The sequence below is a fragment of the Marmota monax genome, unplaced genomic scaffold (assembly GCF_021218885.2).
Source record: "Marmota monax isolate L192 unplaced genomic scaffold, Marmota_monax_Labrador192_F-V1.1 WCK01_AAM20220418_F8-fsc00014, whole genome shotgun sequence".
Taxonomy (NCBI): domain Eukaryota; kingdom Metazoa; phylum Chordata; class Mammalia; order Rodentia; family Sciuridae; genus Marmota; species Marmota monax.
Window position 1 is genome coordinate 7,503,987 of NW_026695222.1, and position 16,051 is coordinate 7,520,037.

General features: G+C 34.8%; 1 protein-coding gene and 1 long non-coding RNA gene across 8 annotated transcripts in view; one reads left to right on the forward strand and one right to left on the reverse strand.

Annotated features, from left to right (window-relative positions):
* Positions 1-9,881, forward strand: part of LOC124085546 (uncharacterized) — a 14,057-nt gene extending 4,176 nt beyond the window's left edge. For all 4 annotated transcript variants that reach the window (XR_006849460.2, XR_006849457.2, XR_006849458.2 and 1 more), the window contains one exon: positions 8,619-9,881. This is a non-coding gene — a long non-coding RNA (uncharacterized LOC124085546). The remainder of the gene's footprint in view (positions 1-8,618) is intronic.
* Positions 1-16,051, reverse strand: part of Mcm8 (minichromosome maintenance 8 homologous recombination repair factor) — a 34,216-nt gene that overhangs the window by 793 nt on the left and 17,372 nt on the right. For all 4 annotated transcript variants that reach the window (XM_046433310.2, XM_046433306.2, XM_046433307.2 and 1 more), the window contains 7 exons: positions 15,911-16,051; positions 13,176-13,317; positions 8,583-8,778; positions 5,983-6,202; positions 5,403-5,612; positions 4,450-4,526; positions 55-244 (listed from right to left, as the gene is read on the reverse strand). In XM_046433310.2, the coding sequence (XP_046289266.1) occupies positions 55-244; positions 4,450-4,526; positions 5,403-5,612; positions 5,983-6,202; positions 8,583-8,778; positions 13,176-13,317; positions 15,911-16,051 (1,176 nt within the window). The remainder of the gene's footprint in view (positions 1-54; positions 245-4,449; positions 4,527-5,402; positions 5,613-5,982; positions 6,203-8,582; positions 8,779-13,175; positions 13,318-15,910) is intronic.

Sequence of the window (16,051 nt, forward strand, 5' to 3'; positions counted from 1 at the left end):
ATGAGACTCCTGAAATTATTAATAAAAAAAGATTAAGTATTTAGTTTATCATACCTGAATATTTAGCTCTTTGGCAATCTGTCGAAGTTGATGGAATTGAAACAGATTATTATAAGTTCTTTCAGCAATGCTGTTGAGAGCAGAAATAAATCTTTTTGCTGTTGACCTATTGCTCATTCCAGAGCCGTGCTGTGATCGCTCAAAATCTAGGTTTCCAAATTCATCAGAGTAAGTTCCTAGCATGCTTAAGGAAAGGGAAAGAAAATGTTATCCAATATAGCATGGCTATAGGAATTTTTGTTCTGGGTTTCTAAGTGTATCCCAGCGACATGGGAGGCTGAGGTAGGATCACAACTTCAAGGCCAGCCTTAGAAACTTAGCAAAAACCTGTCTCAAAACAAAACATAAAAAATTAGAAAGGGCTGCGGATATAACTCAGTGGTAAAGCACCCCTGGGTTCAATCTCTAGTACAAAAAAAAGAAGGAAAAAAAAAAAAAAAAAAAAAACAGAAAAACCTGGAAGTAGCCGTGAGATTCTCACTTAGCAAAGATTCAAACGTATTTTTTGAGTGACCACTTTGAAATCCAGTATGGTATACATTTGTTTAGGATAAGAACATTTTGGACACAGTTACAACTGCTTTTAAGAAAATTTTAAATTTGAAAAGAGAAACACATAAAAGCAGAGTTGATAAACTACAACAACACCTGAAACATTCTTTTTAAATTATGAAAAGAAGAAATTCTAAACATAATAAATTTAGGTTTTATTTGGTAAAGATATGTTCCTATTTCCTAGAGAGGAGGCATCTGGCAAAGAAAAGACATTTTAAAATACTCTACAAATGAACTAGGTTTATGCTGATGCGCAGTAATGATGGTTAGATATTACCTCCAGCTCTCTTTCACTTTCTCTTATTTTTACAATATCACCAAAGAAAGAAATATGCACTTGACAGTGAGTTTTAGCTGGAAGTCTGAAAACACCAGTTAGAGATTAAATTAACCAGCCTATAATCTAGCTTTATTGCCAGTTCCCTAACTGTACAATGAAACAGATACAAACTCATAGCCAGGTTAAGAAGCAAAGATGTTATTTAATCAGAAATTAATCAACTATGTATCAGTCACTTGCTAGGCAGTGGGTTTATATTGGTGAACAAGACAGGTACAATCCCTGCACTTATGGAGCTCATAGGAATGATCTTAAAGTCACTAACAATAAACTTTCATGGTGTTCCTTGAACAGATAATAGCCTACATTAAAGAAAACAAACTGAACTAATAGGAATATAAGACTATAATAAAACAACAAAACTTATGATGAGTATTTTCTTCTCTGAAAAGTATAATTTTACTTAGGCTTTTATGATTATAGTATGCTTCTTATAAGGTGTCAAAATGCTTTAGGTTAATAATTAGGTAACACTAACCTTAATTATATATTTTTTTTACCATAGGCTATCCAATTTAATCCTTCCCCAAACCCTATGATTTAGAGTCTATTATTTCCATTGTACATATGAAGACACAAAGTCTTGGTAAGGTTAAGTGACTTGCCAAAGGTCACACAACTAATAAGTGGCATATTTTGAATTTTAATCCATGCTACAATGTTGCAGATATGAAGAAAAATATGTTAGATATTTGAGCTACTTTCCTGAAATAGAAAAAACTCAAAATAATCTGCAACCTTTAAAGGTTGCTCTATTCTGTTATGTTTCCTAGTGTATTTTCAATTTTAGAAGAATCTTATATGTACCATTTACTAAATGCAAACATTTAATTTTCAAAAAATATACAGCTGTGTGCCCTGCTAACTCAGATGAACTATGTCACAGTTCAGATTTTTTTTAGTCAAGCTTAGGCTTCCCAATTAAAATGTAATTTTACAGTTTCAAAAACCACTTTAAGGGCAAACCTTCAATGAAGCTGAAGAGATAAGAAACTCTAAAACAGAAAATTTAAAGAATGAACAATGATTACTAAGCTCACTTTTAGCATTAAATGTGGGCCTTCTGTGTGCCAGGCATGATTCTGGGCCTTAGAATACACTGTGGTAAATGAGACTGAGAAGGTCCCTGCTCTCATAGGCTAAGGAGAAAGCACGTTTAGTATAGAAAACAGATAATCCAATGTAATCTCAATATGTTTAACTGGGTCTACCATGGAAATAATGCTACACACAATTCAAATCATTTGCAATCCATTCTCTATCCTCACTGTTGCTGACAAACTCTAACATACTGAATTAAAGAAAAAGTCCCTCCTCTTTAATACGCTGCTTATAAGAGAAAAAAACAAGCTCAGATTATTGCTCAGGTCTTCAGGAGGCAGTTTGGGTTCTCTTCTAATCATATGCATACCTGCAGAGACAGCTGAGGGAACCAAGCAGCCTCCATGTATGAAGCAATACCAGACTGAGGATAAAGAAAACTAGATAAAGTCTTTCCCCATTAGGAAAGAGAAAAAAGATTCTCTAGTAGAGGGCTGTTGCACAATTTAGAGTGACAGCACTGAGAATTAGACCCTAGAAATTCTTTGATGGTGTAATTTTGCAATCTTCTAATATGGGATCCAAAATTTGCCAGTTTTTGAAGGGTTCAGTTTATGGTATGAGCCAGAGGAAAGAGGGGATATTCTCAATATCGAAGCTGGCACCGAGACTAAATAGTGTCATTGAGTGTCCACTACTGTGCCAGAACCACATTTATCACCTTCAATAGCATCACTGAAGACACATCAGAGCACAATCCTTTGTGGTGTGTTTTATACAAGAGACTGAGAGCAGAGTCTAACTTGCCTAGCAGCTCCAGATTGGACTCTACAGCCTTGTTTTTCCAGCTGTGAGGCACTATAATTCATAGCCAAAGAGAAACAACTGGGCAAAGCCACCTAGTTCTGACACCATGCAAGCCCCAGAATATCAGCAACTAGAAAACTAATACATCTACCTTTGATGAAATAGAAATGACTTAGCATAAGATAAAATAATCTTTAACATACTTTTGGCCTTGGAAAAATAGAATCCTAATTGATTTAAATTTTATTTGCTGTGAGAGCATATTGAAAAAATAAAATTAATACCTAAATTATGATAAAGTTGTGAAGATGAGGGCGGAACTCTTCTAGGCAGTGATATGGAACAATAACCAAAATACTTTCTAAATGAAATCAATGTTTATATACAATATACATATACAATATATACAATATTCATATATAATATACAATTGCATATGGTATGCAACCATCTGTCTGCAAAGGGGAAAAAAGAAAATACACATATGTAGTTGTGATGAGTATTTTGTATCTGTAAGTCACACAAAAAATTGGTAATATTTGTTGCTACTAAGGCAGGAGGAGGAAGAACTGGATAGCTATTAAGCAGGTTAAGAAGACAGCTTTTCTACTACCTAATTTTTAACTTTGGAATTTTGAATTTTATTATAAATGTATTTAAAATTTAAAATTTGGGGGGAAAAGAACACTAAAATAATTAGCTTTTACTTTTGCTGATTAAAAAAATAAATACATGTCTAAGGTATCCATATATACTCAATTAAAATAAAAACTTTTCTACCTTCTAAAAATCATGATCTGCCTAATGATATAAAATGCAAAGGATACAAGAGAGCACTGTTTATCAAAATTGAAATATAATTACCTTGTAAGCAGCAATATCACTTTTAAGAATATATTAAAATACAATTTACCCACAAGTGAAGCATCTTATATAGAATATTACTTATGTAGCACTGTTTCTAATAGCCAAGAATCAAAAATATTCATGAATCTAGCAATGAGGGACTGATTAAATAAACTACAATGTATCTTACAACAGAATACTATGTAACTATTTAAAAAGTTCCCTATTATTTACTAAAGAATGATCTATGGATACCGCCTTAAATTTAAAAATGGTACAGAACAGTGTAAACAGTATGCTATTTAAGGGGAAGTAATGGCTGTCTCAGAGGGGAAGGATGAGTGGTAAATGGAATAAAAATAAGCATTTTCAAAATACGTATTTTTTAATTTCAGAACCATGTGAATGTATTACCCATTAAATTTTTTTTTTCTTTTTTTAACTCTCCCCGCCAACTTCAGTACTAGAGATTGAACCCAGAGGCACTCTACCACTGAGCTACATCCCCAACCTTTTTTTTTTTTTTTTGAGACAAAGGTTTCCCTAAATTTTGCTAGCTTACAATCCTTCTGCATCAACCTCCCAAGTTGCTGGGATTATAGGCATGAAATACCACACCAAGCTCAAAAATTACCTAAAGATTTACACAGCCAGAAATATTTTAAACCAAGAAAGTATAATTTCTTTGAAGGAAAATAAATAATCTCATAAGCTAAATAACCTTATTAACAATATAATTTGAGATGGGAAGATAGATAACTATCTTTTCATTTTAAAAGCATTTAAAATTTTAAACTCACCTATATTTCATAATTTGAACTATATCCTCAGCATCTTCTTTGGTTGCTTCCTCTCTTAATTCTAACCTTGCTCGTGCCTTTGAAAGGAAGAATTTTAAAATAACAAAAGTTAAATATGTTTACTACTGTTTGAGCATGTATGCTATGTCTAACTTATTTATTCACTGTACATAACAACTGACTTTTGAGGGAGATAGGAAAAGTCAGAATTACAAAAATAATTAAAAAGCTTGAGTATAAAAATAACATTTAAAATACTGATAAAACTTATTCCTACCTACTAACATCTTTTTCTAAGAGTGTTCATTTCAGAAAATTTTATTATTTTAACTACAAAAATTCTTGTAGCATCCCAAAATGTGAAATGAAAAGATATTGCTGTTAGAAAAATAGGTATTATCCTTACAGACCTATTAGGTAATCAAATCAAACACCTAAGTACTTGGCACATTTCATGTTACCAAATACCCAACATGGTCTTTTCAGACACTTGAGGAATTTCCCAAGTGCCATTAAAAAAAATAAGGGTTGGGCATGGTGGCACATGCCTGTAATCCCAGTGGCTTGGGAGGCTGAGGCAGGAGGATTGAGAGTTCAAAGCCAGCCTCAGCAACAGTGAGGCACTAAACAACTCAGTGAGACACTGTCTCTAAATAAAATACAAAATAGGGCTGGGGATGTGGCTCAGTGGTCAAATGTTTCAAAGAAAAAGAAAAGTTACATAGTAAGTAACTGGTCCAGTGCCTAGAAAGAAATCACTATATGTTGACATGTTACAGTTGTGACCAATCTTTTTAAACACTTATACATCAATTTTTAACATCTCTCCATAGGAAGAAAAACTAAGTCAGTTGTGCAGCAATTTGATCAAAATGGAAATTACATCTACCCTCTTATTGCCAAAAAAAAAAAAAAAGAAAAACAAAAACAGTATGAATGTAAAATTAACAAACCTCTGTTAGACGGATCAAAGATTCCAGCTGCCTAGTAGTGATTGGTGAGCTATTTAACCGCTGGCTCTGTTTCCGGAGCTCCAGGTAGAAATCTTGAAGAACTTGAGCAGCTTCTGTGGACAGCCTTGGGTAGACATACTGTCGAGCATAGCCAATATACTTTCTCAATAGCTGGTGAGGAATCAGATCTATTGTTTCTCCAGGAACCACCTAAAGCATGATAGAAAGGCCCAAGATTACAGAATAAGCAGCGATAAAATCTTCCTGCTAAAATAACTTGTTTAGAGAAATATATAATTCTAAAATATGTACTTCTAAACAAAGAAAACATTATAGCTGTAGTTCTCATTCTCACTGACTTAGATGATTTCAAAGTTTACATAAACTCTAGTATCATTGTATGAAAGTTTATATATTATTGCTCTACCATAAATCAAACACTGAACTTTTTTTTTTTAATCTCTTTTTGGTTGCTGGGAATTGAATCTAGGTCCCATTATGGTGCCATAAACCCAACTTCTGTCACACACTGAACATTCAAATAGAACCAAACTGAAGGATTAAGGAAAAACATGTATACCTTTAGTCTTTCTGATAATGGTTTCTCAGAAACCACTTCAAGTATGGAAGTATTTGAATCTTGACTATTCATACGAGCTACTGTGGCACTGCTAACAGTTCTCTGCTTTCCAGCTCTTATTGCAATCACATGTTCAGAGAGTAAGTGATCGTGCTGCTCATTTGGGGTATCTAACAGGATAAAGACCAAATCGAATCTGGATAGTAGGGCACTCCCCATTCTAGGAAGTATGAAAGAAAGAAGAAACAATGATTGGAATCAAAACAAGTAGAAAATCTAGATTACTATTTACTCACTTGTTTAGTGCCCAAGTTCCATGTAGAACTTAAATCAAGCTTTAGGTTAAAGACATCAGCAAATAGTTTTTTGGATTCAACATATCTATTACAACCTTCAGTATATGCATGAGACAAAGATGACCCTAACCTTGGTAGGCTGAGGATACATTTCCCCTTTCCATACCCTTAAAACCACTTCTCCTTTATGTTCTATTATTACTAACTGGCAATGTTATATTTTCTATCAGAGGCTGTATTTAATTGAGTCTTAAGCTTTTATATCTTTTTTCTAACCAAAACATTGAAATTCTCAAAGTACTTGTCTCATTCAGAAGCAAAAACCTACTTTTTCTTCAAAGTCTATTAGTCATTAGAAAGAAAATGCAAAATGTTCTATTTAGTCATCTTCTCTGAACCCATCAATCCAGGTAACTTCAGCTTAATTCACAATAACTAAACTGTGGAAGCAACCTAGATGCCCTTCAATAGATGAATGGATAAAGAAACTGTGGTATATATACACAATGGAATATAATTCAGCATTAAAAGAGAATAAAATCATGGCATTTGCAGGTAAATGGATGGAGTTGGAGAATATCATGCTAAGCGAAGTAAGCCAATCCCAAAAAACCAAAGACCAAATGTTCTCTCTGATAAGTGGATGCTAATCCATAATGGATATGGGGGAGACATGGGAAAAAATGGAGGAACTTTGGTTGGGCAAAAGGGAAGGAGGGTAGAGAGGGGAGGGTGCAAGGGGGCAGGAAAGATGGTGGAACGAAATGGACATTATTACCTTAGGTACATGTATGACTGCACTTATGATGTCGCTACATTGTGTACAACCATAGAAATGTAAGTTGTGCTGCTATTGTGTACAATGAATCAAAATGCATTGTTGTCATGCATACCTAATTAAAATTAATTAATTAATTAAAGACATGAGAAATGAAATCTGGAGCGACTGAACAATGTGATGAAGGCTCCAAAACAGGTCTATGATGCCACTAAAATCAGAGTCCAAGTGTCCTATATTTTTATTCAAGAGGATCTTTCTGATTTTTATAATACTTCACTAAAGAAAAATTCCTAATAGATTGACATTTTTGGTGGTGATAGCACGGAAATGCTCCAGATCCTCAAGTATAATTGTGTATTTAATGATGTATCAAAGACTATTTTTATATGAAGTATAAATCATTAAATATTAAGAAGTTAGCCAGGGTGATGTTACACACCTAGTAGGTCCAGTTACTGGAGAGGCTAACACAGAAGGTTCACTTGAGCCCTGAGTTCAAGACCAGCCTGGGCCACACAATGAGATCTTCATCTCAAAAACATAAATAATAAAGCCAGACGCAGTGGCTCACGCTTGTAATCCCAGTGCTTGGGAGGCTGAGGCTGGAGGGTCGTGAGTTCAAAGCCAACCTCAGCAACAGTGAGTCACCAAGCAACTCAGTGAGAGACCCCGTATCTCTAAATAAAATAAGGCTGGGGATGTAGCTCAGTGGTTGAGTGCCCCTGAGTTCAATCCTAGTACCCACCCCCCAAATATAAATAAATAAAATTTTAAAAACTAGAAAATTAGCTTTCTCCCCTCACTAGATTTAAGGTTCTAATTTTTCATATGAAGTACTCTAGTCTTTTTCTCACTTTTGCAATATTTAAATCTGTTTTCCACTTTCCATATTTCATCCAAACTGTTCAAAACTAATTAGAAGAGAAAGTACACATGCTTAACATATAAACATTGTTTTTTTAAAAAGTGAGATCACAATATATTTGTAAGTATGTAACATGGTCTTCTCAATAACAAAGCATAAAAATGTTTTTCTATCAGTACATTCAAAGCCACTTTCATTCTTAAATTGCTACTCTCTACTGTGCAATTTTAATATGGTTTTAAGTATTCTGATTTTTTCCCAGTGATAAAGAGTGGTTCAATAGCCACCCTAAAGTATATCTTTATGCCTTTTTTCTGTGACCAAGACTCCCAAAAGTAAAATGGTTGAAGCAAATGTGATTATATATTTACAACACTGTGATAAACATAGCAGGTCTTCCCTCAAAATACTAATGGTGTATGTGAGAACCCATTTCCCCACTCCTTTGCCAATAATGACTGTTGAAATTTAAAATATTTGTCCATCTGGTAGTTATCAATAGTACTACATTGTTTTTAATTTCCACTACTCAAGCACATTTTATATACTGGAACTTTTAACTTCTGTGAACTATCCATTTATATCCTATTATCTTTTTATTGGTTTATAAGGGTTCATGATCTTAAAGTCATAAATATTTGAGTTTGAAAAGACTTACTTCAAATTCTCAGAAACTGTTTTGGCTTTATTGTAGTGTCCCCCAACTGGATTTGCAGCAGCAATAATGGAAGTTCTTGCAGGAAGGCTACAAACCACACCAGCCTTAGCAAGGCTAATACTTTGCTGTTCCATGGCTTCTAACAAGGCTTGATGTTGGTTCCCCATCTTATCAAATTCATCTATTCCACAAATGCCTACAATCGCAGTAGAATAATATGGACAAAAAATATTTTTCTTTGGTCAAGTTCCAAATTTTGTAAGATAGATTATTCTACAATAAATAATTATTTCAATTTGTTCCTAGTTAAAAAAAGGTCATACAATGGAAAATTACTGTTTGCTTTATATTTGTTTTGTTTAACTAAGTTTTATGTAATATTTATTTATTCACCACTTTTCCATAGCATTATGTTGTGAGAGTTGCAAAAATGAAGATATAAGCATACTCAAAATGCTTATGGACTTAATTAAAAAATACTTAAAAAATACTTTAAAAATCCTATGAGATATGCATAATTATGTAAGATGAGTTTTCTGGAGTGGGGAGTGGTTAAAAGGAGATCTTGTAGGGATAGTGGGACAGCATAATTTGAGAGGAAGAGTATGGGCCCTATAGAACAGAAAATCTAGGGACAGCTGTCAACAATACCAGGTTCTAATCATACACTTGCAGGGAATCACTTAACCAACTTAAATCTAAAACAAAGCACCACCACTGACTGAAGGCATTTTATGTGCTAGGGCAAGAATGTTATATAATCCATAAGTTAATGAAAACCTCCTAATATCACATTGTAATATCTTCTTCCCACTTCCCCAGATCAGTTAAATTAGCTGTTAAGGGGTCATATCTGAAGGACTTTGCTGTGGGTTAACCTCATGTATATCTACTCTATATCCAGGTAAACTTTATTAGCTAGCTCAGAGGTGCTATGAGAAATAACTGCTGATTAGTCTTCTGTATAAATTTCAAGATTCCATGATCCACTTCTGGTTTCATTTACTGGGTTCTCTAATTCATGGAGTTAAGTATCTTTTATGTCAAATGCCCTTCATTTTTGTCTCTATAATTGCCCCTCTAATTATTTTAAACTTTGTTCTTTTCTTTTGCATTTGCTGAGATTATCTTAAACCTTCCTCTGTACCTTTAATTTCTCCTTTGGCAGGATTAGTGCTATATGCTGCTTTAGTAATTATATTGCTAGTCATCAACTTGCTATCTATAGTGTCCTTACCACGTCCTCCACTTGTTTTATTTCATTAAATTCATGTACTTATTAAATGTTTGAAAAATTCAGGGTGAATTTTCATTGGTTCCTTCAATTACAATTTTATCTAGACTGGGCACTTTTTTGACCCATTTTTTTTCCTCTTTATCTACAATTTGCAGACTAGGGTGTTAACCCTACCTTTCAGTATCCCAAACATTTGGGAGAGGCTTTGTTACTCATCTCTCTTTTGAAAAGGTTCACCCCTCACTGTTGAGACTGTGTTCATGTTCACTACAGAAGATCCCTGTACATTAGCTTGTCTCAGCTATTCAGTAAGGCACTCTGAATGATAGTGAGCCTTCCCTATGATTTTTCCCTGGTCTTGGCAGTAGGGTATGTGAAGGCTTTATCTCAAATTTTCCATGTGTTGCCTATTACTCTGTCTGCCCACACCTCTCTGGAATCAATGGTGTTATTAGAAATTCTCAAAATGACTAGTACTTTTCCTCAGAGGTAGGGATGGGATAGGAACAAAATCAAGGCTACTTCCTCTCTGGCTGCTACTTTGCAGAGTGTAAAGTAGGAGACAACAAACTTTTAATATAAAGGAACAGTTGTATATATTCCAGTTTTGCAGGCCACTACAGTCTTGTACATTCTTGGGTTTGTTCTTTACAACCCTTTAAAAACATAAAAACCAGTTTTAGCTTGTGTACTGTATTAGAACAGATTACAGGCTGAGCTTGATTTATAGACTGAAATTTGCTGACCCCTGATTTTAAAGCATTAAACTCATTTTCCTGTTCAAATATAAATGTTAAATTATGCAATTTAACATTTTTTGGTCATTTCATTAGATGCTGAAGAAGGGAAGTATTACACAGCTTTATTACTTGTTTTATCCCCTGAAAGTCTTCAGTAAAGATTTTAGTAGGATCCTGTGTTTGTTTCTAGAACCCAATCTTTGCTGACCTTTCCTTTGTATTTGTAAAATTTCTTTTTATTTTAACAGTTCACCATCCTAGCGCTAACTTATCTACTTATATTTGGTAGAGATGACACTGGTTCTTCACATTCTGCATTTTAAATCCCAAATTCCATTAACTGTCTATACAGCTAAACCTCCAAATCACCTTCAACTTCTAAATGAGAAGTTTTATGGTTTAACAAAAAGTATTCTTTTCATGTACTTATTTCCTTCACCTGGTATCTCAGCAAAAATACTCTCACTTCTGATATGCTATATTATAATTTTGAGTTTATTAACTCAATAAATATTGAATAACTTCTACATACCAGTACTATATTCTAGGCATGCAAGATATACTACTAAAAAGACAATATTCCCTACCCTTGTGAAGCTTACATTATTCTCAGTTGACAGGAGGCAGACAATTAAAAATGTAAATCATATGGGAAATGGTAGGTACTATGGAAAGAAAAAGTAGTGTAAAGAAAAAAAGTAGTTGCTAAGGCAGCAACAGTGTGAAGGATGATGCTATGACTACTTAAAATATGTTTAGAAAGACTTGCTGGGGCAGAATGCTTGAGCAAAAACATGAGGTAGGAAAGGAACAATGCTTGCAGACAAACGTGGGATTCCTGGGATTAATAACAAGGGCCCTGATGCAGGAATATGATACACCTGGAATTCTGATGATGTTCAAGGTACAGCAAGGAGGCCAGTATAGCTAGAGAAGAGGACAAGCAGTAAGTAATGAGGCAGAAGAGGTGATGAATGGCCAGAATGTGAATGGCCCTTGACTACCCTCATGACTTTGGCTTTCACTCTGATTAAGATAAGCAGCTGAGCAAAAGAATAACATAAATCAAGGTTTTATGAGATTACTCTACTTCATTAAAAACAATAGAAAGAGGTAAAGTCATTAAAGGTAAGAATCCAAGTGAGAGATGATGATGTCACAGACCAGGGTAGGAGCAATGAAGAAGTAGATACTGGATAGATTTTAAATGTAAAGGAAGATTTACTAAGAAGTTAGGTGTGTGTATGAAAAACAAGTCAAGGATGCCTCCATGTTTCCTGATTTAAGCAAATAGAACTATGAAATTATTTACTGATGAGGAATAGGCTTAAAAGGCAAGATGAGGATTTTGGCTTTAGACATGTTACATTTGAGAAATTGATGGAGATACTATATAGATAAGAATATGTGCTTAGTGTTCAAAGGAGAAAAGATTATAAATTTTGGAATTTTTAGCAGACAAGTAGGTAAACAAAGCCATGAAACTAAGTTCAAGACCTCCAATAAAGTAAGTATAGACCTGGAAGACAAAAGGTTCAAGAACTAAGTACCTAAAGTACCTACTAGTTAAGAGGCTGAGGAGATGAAGATGCACTAAAGACTGAGAAGGAATAGCAAGTGAAGTAAGAAGAAACCTAGCAAAGTATGGTGGCCTGACATCCGAGTTTCAAGTGTTTCAAAAGGGAGGAGTGATCCGCTGTGTCAAATGTGGATGACAATACTGGACTTAGAAATAATGAGATCACTGGCAAGCTCAAAGAATATTCTCCATTGGCCTGGAATCTGGACACTTCCTGACACATGCATAAGGAACATGTTTTAAGGCTCCTTAAGTACTAACATCTAATGTGAGGATCCATTCTTGCTGAGTCCTACTTATCACTCAAACCCTGGAAAAACCCTAATGAGATGGGTTGAAATATAGGAAAACTAAAATTCTAAAGTGACAGCTCTAAACTTATATGGCAAGTCTCTTTTTAGTATAGGATGACATCCACTTTCTTTTGAGTTCAAGGTAACCAGACTATTTTGAACTAAGTAACATTAATACATTCAATATGTATTAAATGAGCACCTAAATACTAGTCAGTGTGAATAGTCAATCAACAAAATATCTAAATCCTACTCTATAGAGAGCTTACAAGCTCCAAAACTTAATTTTTATACGTAATTGTATGTGCTAAGAGATTCTGAAAATAAAGGACTTAAGTTCCAGTTTTAATTCTATAGTCTAAATAAACATTATAAGTACCATATTTTCAATTATGAATTCTGACATTCACTGGCAACTCACTGGTTAAGCAATGCTATCCAAATGCCTCTTGGACCAAATGTAATGCCTCTTGGAAAAAAAAAAAAAGAACAAAAACGCAGAATTATTGATTAGTGGGAAGGGAAGGGGGAGGGGAATAGTAAAGAGTAGAATGAATCAGACATAATTTTCCTATGTTCATATATGAATACACAACCCGTTTAACTCCATAACATGTACAACCACAAAAACAAAGTTATACTCCATGTATGTATAATATGTCAAAATATGCTCTACTAGCAAGTATATCTAAAAACAACAACAACAACAAATAATTATTGACTAATATCCCTGTTATCTCTCACCTTGATCACCAAGTACCAGAGCCCCAGCTTCCAAAGCAAAATCACCAGAGGAACTATCTTTTGAAAGAGTTACAGTTAGACCAGAGCTAGTCGTAGTGTTACCACAGACATACACACCACGTGGAGCAACGTTGCATACTGCCTACAAAACAAAACATATAAAAGAATCACTCAGAGTAAAAGAGAAATGATAGCAAATACTTAATTGCTCACAAATATTAGCTACATGCTCAGAATTCTCTTAGGAGCTTTACTATACAACCTTCACCACTATGAAGGGAAAAGTATTCTTATTTACTGATGTAGAAAGTAAAGCTTATAGTGAGTGAGAATGAAGTGAGCTATGAAGGTGGGAAGCCAGAATTCCATCAGATCCAGGCAATCTAACCCTAGAGTTTGTGGTCATGTCAATGTTTAACACAATTCCATTTTATGCTCATTTTTCAAGTACAAACAGCAAATCCTGAATACCAATTTTAATTTTAAAAGCTCAATAATGCTTTAAAGATCAGGTAATAAAATTGTTCAATATGTATTTACCTTCTAAGCAGATAAGTTATGATAGGTCAGAAAAGTAAATAGTACTGAATTAAAAGCACCAATCTCTGAAGTCAGGCAGACCCATTAAAATCCCGGATCTACCATATACCAGCTATGTAGCTCTTGGATCTCACCAAACCTCAACTTATGAAATAGTGTATGCAAGGCACTTAACCTGGTACAAGTACATCATAGGTGCACAACTCAAAGCCATGGTATGTGGATATGCACTGCCTGACTCCAGGAGATAGCATTTGCATTATTTTGTTTTTTCCCCTGCATTATAGTTGTATATACTATTGGGATCACATCGTCATCTTTGTCAGTGGTACACTCTAGACTTGTACAGGGCACACCCCAAAAGACCCTATAACACTGGCTCAAAAACAGTTATCTTTTTTTGTTACTTGCAATTCCGTATTTTTTAGTCTTTTTGAAAAACCTATGATGCCTCTTTTTTAAAAAAAATATTTTTTAGTTGTCAATGAATCTTTTATTTTATTTACTTATATGCGGTGCTGAGGATCAAACCCAGAGCCTCACACATGCCAGGAAAGTGCTCTGCCACTGAGCCACAACTCTAGCCCTTTACGATACTCTTGAGAGTGAGACAGTTTACTAAACAGAGGAAAACAAGTTTTAAGAGGTAAACAGCTCTTAACTGCGTTAGTCTAATTTTTAAAAACCTGGCTTAGTGGGGCTTATATGCAATACCCTCCTTTTTTTACAATGTTTAATTTCCATTAATATTACAGCTTCTATTTTAAAATTAAGTCAAGAGTCACAAAAGCATTTATTCTGGTTCTAAGTATCAAGAAAAGTGCTAATGCCAACACTGCTTTAACACTTGTTGGTACTAAAACACACAAGTACAAAAGAAAAGAAAGCTGTAACAATGCAAATCTCCACATATACCTTCTCCTGCATATTTTGGTGAAATATTCTGCTTTCATTTTTATTATGAACTTTGTTTCACCTACAACTATGTATTGTGCCTCCATTGTCATGCTGTGGCAAGGGCTCAGAATAGATTTTTTTTTTTAAGTAGGCTTAGCTCATCAAAAGGAATCAAACACGGATGCAATACTTAAATGGAATTAAAATAAAGACTGGTTTAATATTCAAGCACAGGGAATAAAGAATGACTCACACCTGAGGGACACTGGAGTTGCAATGGCAAGATCCAAGCAGTTCTCAATCCTGGCTGCATATCAGAATCACTATGTGGGATTACACAAGAACAGATACTGGGACTCTAACTTGGAGACTCTTAATTCAATTGGCTTGGGCTGGCCACAGTATTTTCAAAGAGCTCCAAAGGTGATTCTTAGGGAAAGTCAGGGTTCCCAAAGATTCAGGAACTACAGGACTGCAACTCACAGGGAGCCCTTGGCCTGGCCACATTTTCCCCACTAGGCAGGGAAGAAAAGAGTCAAGGGCATTCTGAATTAAACCAATATGTATGGCTGGCTTACCAGGCACCACTCTGAGGAAACCACAAGCACTCCAACAAACAGCATCTATTGGAACCATCACAAACCCAGGAGGGAAAAAACACTGGACAAAATCTTCTTGGTGACCAACAATTAACTGATCAAAGAAGTTGCTTTGGGCTGGGGATGTGGCTCAAGTGGTAACGCACTCGCCTGGCATGCATGAGGCACTGGGTTTGATTCTCGGCACCACGTAAAAATAAAATAAAGATATTATGTCCACCAAAAACTGAAAAATAAATATTAAAAAAAAAAAGAAGTTGCTTTGCTTTATATTCGGGAGAAACATGGAGAAGTATAAAGACAGATCCCTTGCCTCTATCAGATTGTTCTTAAAGCCCAATACAATGTTTATGTGCTTGTATGGAGACAGAATGGGAGACTCTGTTTTACCTCCTTAACTAGCCTGTTTATATAAGAGGTCATATCACAATAATAAAGAACAGTTAACATTTCATTTCTTTATAGTTGAAGTATCAGACCAGAATGCTTGTGCAGCCTGTATGTCAGGAGACTGATTCAATTTGAAAATAGGGTCAGATACAAGTTATATGTTATTCAAACTCCAGCTTACTTCTGCCACCAAACAAAGCAGATCCTCTAAAACACAAACATTCTATGCTTTGAGAAAATTCACTTGTCAATAACTCATACATTTTTATAAGCAAAAGGTCGAACACTAAAAGGACTGATTTTTTTTACCTGTAGCATCTGACTCTTTCCCAAGCCTGGATCTCCAACAACAAGGACGTGTGGGTCTCCTCGAATTGGTATTCTGTTTTTGTCATCTGCATATTTCTGGGTACCTCCAAAGAGTGCTAATGCCAACGCTGCTTTAACGAG